This window comes from Dipodomys merriami, unplaced genomic scaffold (assembly GCF_024711535.1).
Source record: "Dipodomys merriami isolate MVZ:Mamm:240054 unplaced genomic scaffold, mDipMer1.0.p SCAF_128, whole genome shotgun sequence".
Taxonomy (NCBI): Eukaryota; Metazoa; Chordata; class Mammalia; order Rodentia; family Heteromyidae; genus Dipodomys; species Dipodomys merriami.
In genome coordinates this window covers 2,811,008-2,817,392 of record NW_027202582.1, presented here as the reverse complement: position 1 = coordinate 2,817,392, position 6,385 = coordinate 2,811,008, and the positions used below count along the sequence as shown (strand labels likewise).

Sequence of the window (6,385 nt, the reverse complement as noted above, 5' to 3'; positions counted from 1 at the left end):
CCCAGAGTCTGGCGCTGGTAGTTCGCTCTGAGTGACGAGAGACCGGCAGCCGTGTGTCATGTCGAAGCTCAGCCGGGTCACGCGGGCCGTCAAGAAGACGGAGGCTGGTGGAGTGATCCGGGCCATCGTGCGAGCTGGCCAGGCCATGCCCGGGCCCCCGCTGGGGCCCATCTTGGGTCAGGTGCGGCGGTGGCGGGAACGCGGCGCGGCGGGCGCGGGGGGACCTCGGTGCGAGGCCCGGTTCTGCTGCTCACCCCTGCAGGCTCCTGGAAGGAGGATGAGGCGGGGAGGTGCACGCGAACCGCCCCGCGGGGGGAGCGTGCTGAGTGTGGGCGGAAGCTGGCAAGCCGGAGGAATCAAGGCGAGGAGCGCGGCCCGCCTGCCGCGGCTGACCTCTGTGCTTCTCCCACAGCGAGGTGTTTCTATCAGCCAGTTTTGCAAGGAGTTCAACGAGAAGACGAAGGACATCAAAGTAGGCATTCCTCTGCCCACGAAGATTTTTGTGAAGGTGCAGTCTGGACTCTGATCCTCGGTTTCTTGAAACACTCCATTCTAGCAGGGCGCCCGCGGCTCATACCTGACATCCTAGCTACTCAGAAAGTAGAGATTTGAGGATCACAGTTGGAAGCCAGCCCAGGCATTAAAGTCTGTAAGAATCTTATCTCCAATTAACCAGGAAAAAGCTGGAAGTGGAGGTGTGGCTCAAGTGGTAAAACACCAGCCTTGTATAAAAGGAGCTAAGAGGCAGCACATTGGGGCTGGGAACGTGGCTTAGTGGTAGAGTGCTTGCCTAGCATGGACAAAGCCCTGGGTTCAATCCTCAGTACCATATACACAGAAAAATCCAGAAGTGGCTGTGGCTCTAGTGGTAGAGTGCTAGCCTTGAGCAAAAGAAGCTCAGGGACAGTGCCCAGGCCCTGAGTTCAAGCCTCAGGACTGGCAAGAGAGGTGGGGGGGGGGGAGGGAGGGAGGGAGCACCCTAGGTGCAAGTCTCTCCTTATTACTGGGCTTGTTTCCCCAAAGACATAGTCTAAACCATATTTGTTTCTGAAGCTATCTGGTTGTGCTATAGCTCCTTTCTTCCCTTTGTCCCTCCATTTTACTGAATTAGACCTGGAATAGAGGTGATGGGGATGTTTGCTGCAGGTTTCTTTTTCCATGTGGGTTTTTTTTTTTGTGGACTGTGAGGGACACTATGGGAAAGTGAATTGAGAGGAAGGGAAAATGACATTAGAAGTTTGCAAAGCGAAGTGATTCTTACATGTCTTTTTTATTTTTTGGTTAAGCCTGACAGGACATTTGAAATCAAGATTGGACAACCCACTGTTTCCTATTTCTTGAAGGCAGCTGCTGGGATTGAGAAAGGGGCCCGGAAAACGGGTAAGGGCCAGATGGACTCCTGAGATTCTGGAAATTGTGGAGGGAACCAGTGACACTTGAAGAATGACTTGTTCCTTCTTAGGGAAAGAGGTGGCCGGCCTGGTGACGCTGAAGCACATATATGAAATTGCTCGTGTCAAAGCACAGGATGAAGCCTTTGCCCTGCAGGATGTCCCTCTGTCTTCTGTTGTCCGATCCATCATTGGCTCTGCCCGTTCCCTGGGCATCCGAGTGGTGAAGGAGTGAGTGTTATGGGAGGAGCAGTTTGAAGAGAAGGCCCAGAAGGCTTTACTTGGGGCAGCTTATAGAGTTAGCTGTTGAGTCGGAGAATGTTGGAGTCTTGAGGATGGAGTCTGGGTACAGACCTCATTTGTGCATTGGGAGTACAATTCTTAGGCATCTCTTATGTATCAGACATTGTTTTAGAATTGGATACAGCTAGACATGAACTCATGCTTATCTTAATCTGCTGGAACTCATCGTCTTGAAGTAGCAACAGATCCGTAAATACAGCCAGATAGTCAATGTTGATTTAAAAAGCAATAGGTGCCACAGAAGCAAAGAGGAGGAATCCTGGTTTTGCATGGTGTGCCATTAAGAGATCCCTGGGGAAGTGACATCTAAGCAGAGCCCTGGGAAAGGAGGGCAAAGACTGGGAGCAAATGTTCCAAGAAATAGAAATATCTCAGGAAGGATGGGAGGCACTGACAAGAAGCAGAAGCCACTATTCTTAGAGACTCTAGTCCCAGAGGCAGAATGGGACATGGTGCGAGGGGGAGACCAATCAGAGTTAATCCCAACGCCAGAAGTACCACCCTTCCCAAAGGTAGAATTGTTCCCTTAAAGTAAGGTGTCAATGGGAGAGTACGGTCCAGACCATAGCAGGGATAAGGACGACCTCTGCTGGCCCCTTGCTGTTTGTGTCACAGCTCGTGCCAAGGCTGACAGTTGATGGTTTCCCAAATTGAGTGGAGTTGAACCTACAGCAGACCTGAACTTGCCATGTCTCAAATCTTTATTTTTACAGGGAGCAGAGATAAGGGGGATGGATTTCTGCCTTGGGACCACATCTTAGCCCTGTGACTTCACTGTACAAAATGTTTGTGATAGGCTGGGTGCTGGTGGTTCATGCTGTAATCCTAACTACTCAGGAGGCTCAGATCTGAGGATCATGGTTCAAAGCCAGCTCCAGCAGAAAAGTCCATGAGACTCTTTTTTTTTTTTTTGGGGGGGGGGGTCCAGTCATGCTCTTCAGCACAAGGCTAGCACTCTACCACTTGAGCCACAGCGCTACTTCCAGCTTTTTTCTTTTTGGTTATGTGGTGCTGAGGAATTGAACTCAGGGCTTCAGGCATGCAAGGCAAGAGCTCTACCACTGAGCCACCTTCCCAGCCCTCCATGAGACTCTTTTTTTTTTTTTTTTGGTCGGTCGTGGGGCTTGAACTCTGGGCCTGGGTGCTGTCCCTCAGCTCTTCAGCTCAAGGCGAGTGCTCTATAACCACTTGAGCTACAGCGCCACTTCCTGTTTTCTGGTGGTTTATTGGAGATAGGAGTCTCACGGTCTCTCCTGCCTGGGCTGGCTTTGAACCGCGATCCTCAGATCTCAGCCTCCTGAGTAGCTAGGATTACAGGTGTGAGCCACCAGCGCCTGGCTTTCCATGAGACTCTTATCTCCAATAAACCATCAGAAAACCAGAAGTGGTGCTGTGGCTCAAGTGGTAGAGTGCTCGCCTTGAGCTGAAGAGCTGAGGGACAGTGCCCAGGTCCAGAGTTCAAGCCCCACAACCAAAAAAAAAAAAAAAAAGGTTGTGATAGAGTTTGTCTGGGCAAGGCCTCACAGAATGAATTAGGCTTTAGAAAGGGGATTAAAGATAGAGTACAGTAAGGATTGTGGGTGGCATTCGTGGCAGAGCAAAGGTGTGGAGTCTGGAAAGACCAGGGACAGGGAAGAGGCCAGGGGAATTGGTATCTGGGGCCCTTGTGAGAGTCTATCAGCCACTGGCCACTCACTAGTCGTCTGTCTCTTTTCATCTGCAGCCTCAGTGCAGAAGAGCTGGCAAGTTTCCAGAAGGAGCGAGCTGCATTCCTGGAGGCTCAGAAAGAGGCAGATTTGGCAGCCCAGGCAGAAGCTGCCAAGTGACCCCCTGCCCTCCATACTCCGGGATTTTGAAGGGGGCCAGTTGAGAAAGCTGTGCCCCCGGGAAGGAAGACCATACTAACCTTTGATTGATATTTTCCTGACTTCATATCGTTTTATACATATGACTATATCAAGGGATCAAGCCTAAATAAAGATCCTTTATTACCCACTCTCAATTTCTGTCTTGAGACCTGTGGAAAGGGGAACAGCACTAGTTGTGATCAACCTAGACAGATGTTAGGTGCCCTAGAAGGTAGGTAGGGATCTTCCTCCTCCTCAGATATGTAAACTGAGGCTCAGACAGCTGTGTATGGATGTACAATAATGCACTTGAGATTATACTTTATAATAAAAGATGTTTACTTGGCTCATGATTCTGGTAGCTGAAAAGCTCAGACAGCATGGTGCTCGTGTCTGGTGTCTGGCTTGGGCCCCCTTGGCTGTAGAAGTAGAAAGGGATGTGATTACATGTGGAAGGAGCTGAGCTGTGGATGGCCCTCACTTTACTCCCACCCAGCATAAATACATTCATGAGGCTGAAGCCCCTGTCACCTGACACCCTTCTCCCTCGGTACTGCTACACCAGGAACCCTTGAGGAACCAGCCATAAATAACATGGGTTCTGAGATTGTGTCAGATGCAGTGGAGGCCGGCCTTGTGGGTGAGCATCCTGTGGTAGAGTGCTTGCCTAGCATGCATGAAGCCCTGGGTTCAATTCCTCAGTACCACATACACAGAAAAAGCTGGAAGTGGCGTTGTGGCTCAAGTGGTAGAGGGTTAGCATTGAGCAAAAGAAGCTCAGGGACAGTGCCTAGGCCCTGAGTTGAAGCCCCAGGACTGGAAAAAATATAATTAATAAATAATAAATAAAGCTAGGTGTTAGTGGGTCACCTCCGTAATCCTAATTACTCAGGAGGCTGAGGTCTGAGATCACAGTTTGAAGCCAGCTTGAGTGAGAAAGTCCAAGGCTTTTATCTCCAATTAACTACCAAAAAGCCAGAAGTGGAGCTGTGGCTTAAATGGTAGAGTAGTAGCCTTGAATGAAAAAGTCAAGGGAAAGTATGCAGGCCATGAGTTCAAACCCCAATACCAGTTTAAAGAAAATAAAAAGCTGGTGCCAGTGGAGCATACCTGTAATCCTAGCTACTCGGGAGGCTAAGATCTGGTGATCGTGGTTCAAAACCAGCCCAGACAGGAAAGCTCCTGAGACTCTTATCTCCAATAAACCACCAGAAAACTGGTAGTGGTGCTGTGGTTCAAGTGGTAGAGCACTCACCTTGTGCTGAAGAGCTGAAGGACAGTGCCAGGCCCAGAGTTCAAGCCCCATGACCAACAATAACAAAAAAAAAGCAGCTCATACTCCATGTGCTATTGTATTCTGCTTGTAAGTTGGCAATTATTTAGGACATTTTTCCATTATTTTTCTAAACCAATTTTATTGGTGGTACAAAGTTGTTCTCAGTTTTGCTCTATTAAGCCACACCCTCATTCCCTTTTGTATTTTTCATTATATTTTTCTTGCTGGTTCTGGGGCTTAACCTCAGGGCCTGGAGCTTTCCCTGAGCTTTTTTGCTCAAGACTAATATGCTTGCCATAGTCTCACTTTCAACTTTTTGGTGTTTAAGTAGAGTGTCAGGAACTTTCCCCTGGATCTGGCTTTGAACTTTGACCCTCAGATCTCAGCCTCCTGAGTAGCTAGGATTATAGGGGTGAGCTACCGGTGCCCAGCAACTTTGGTTACTTTTAGAATAAGGTCTGACATTTTGTGGGGGCGGGCCTAGACCATGATGCTACCTAGGCTTCTCATGTACCTTGGATGATAGGTGTACCCTGCAGTGCCCTGCTTCTTTTTTATTTTTATTTATTTATTTATTTTTGCCATAAGGCTTGAACTCTGGGCCTAGCTGCTGTCCCTAAGCTCTTCAACTCAAGGCCAGCACTCTACCACCCGAGCCACAGCGCCACTTCGTTTTTTTGAGTGGTTTATTGTAGATAAGAGTCTCACGGAGTTTCTTGCCCGGGCTGGCTTTGAACCATGATCCTCAGATCTCAGCCTCCTAAGTAGCTAGGATTATAGTTGTGAACCACCAACACCCAGCTGGTTAATTTTTTTTATTTTTAGATTTTTTGCTGGTTCAACCTCCTGAATATCAAGGATTATAGACCTGAGCCACCAGTGTCTGGCTAGCATGCTTCTTTATTTTTTTTTATTTTTTTATTTTTTTTTGTCAGTCATGGGGCTTGAACTCTGGGCCTGGGCGCTGTCCCTCAGCTCTTCAGCTCAAGGCAAGCGCTCTACCACTTGAGCTACAGCGCCACTTCCAAGCATGCTTCTTTAATACCTGGTTTTATATCTTTCAACAACCAATGTACAAATTATATGCATCTAGGAATTTTTCCCCCCAGTACTGGGGTTTGAACTCATGGCCTAACACTTTCTTGACTTGCTTGCTTGGCTGGTGCTCTGCCACTTGAACCATACTTCCAGATCCACTTTTTGCTGACTATTTTGGAGATGAGAGTTCTCATGAACTTTTCTACCCAGGCTGGCTTTAAACCATGATTCTCTGGATCTCAGCCTGTCGAGTAGTTAGGAGTACAGGTGTGAACTACCAGTGCCTGGAGAGCCCAGGGATCTTGTTCCATTTTTTCCCAGCACCAAGGACAGTTCCTAGCACCTGCAGGTGAAATTTATCACATGATAAAAGAGCTTGCTCTCAGCCTTTGAACTAGAGCCCCTTTCTAAGCATTGATTCCAGGGCAGCAGTTACCTTCAGAGTCATGTATGGCTTCTACAGTCACTCTGGGAGTACTTTCCTCTGCCTGGGCCTCACTTTACCCATTTGTTCTAAGATATTGATGCTG

General features: G+C 48.5%; 1 protein-coding gene across 1 annotated transcript; it reads left to right on the top strand.

Annotated features, from left to right (window-relative positions):
* The first annotated feature begins 58 nt into the window (after positions 1 to 58).
* On the top strand, positions 59 to 3,689 carry LOC138824343 (large ribosomal subunit protein uL11m). The gene is made up of 5 exons (XM_070018169.1): positions 59 to 181; positions 413 to 508; positions 1,287 to 1,380; positions 1,463 to 1,622; positions 3,418 to 3,689. The coding sequence occupies exons 1-5, from the start codon at positions 59 to 61 to the stop codon at positions 3,518 to 3,520; spliced, it is 576 nt and encodes a 191-aa protein (XP_069874270.1). The 3' UTR covers positions 3,521 to 3,689.
* Positions 3,690 to 6,385: the final 2,696 nt, after the last annotated feature.

Excerpts from the sequence above, each read along its gene's own strand:
- LOC138824343 (XM_070018169.1), top strand. The coding sequence starts at position 59 with ATGTCGAAGCTCAGCCGGGTCACGCGGGCCGTCAAGAAGACGGAGGCT. Across the intron at positions 182-412 it reads TGGGGCCCATCTTGGGTCAG|CGAGGTGTTTCTATCAGCCA; the intron begins GTGCGGCGGTGG and ends CTTCTCCCACAG. Across the intron at positions 509-1,286 it reads CCACGAAGATTTTTGTGAAG|CCTGACAGGACATTTGAAAT; the intron begins GTGCAGTCTGGA and ends TTTTTGGTTAAG.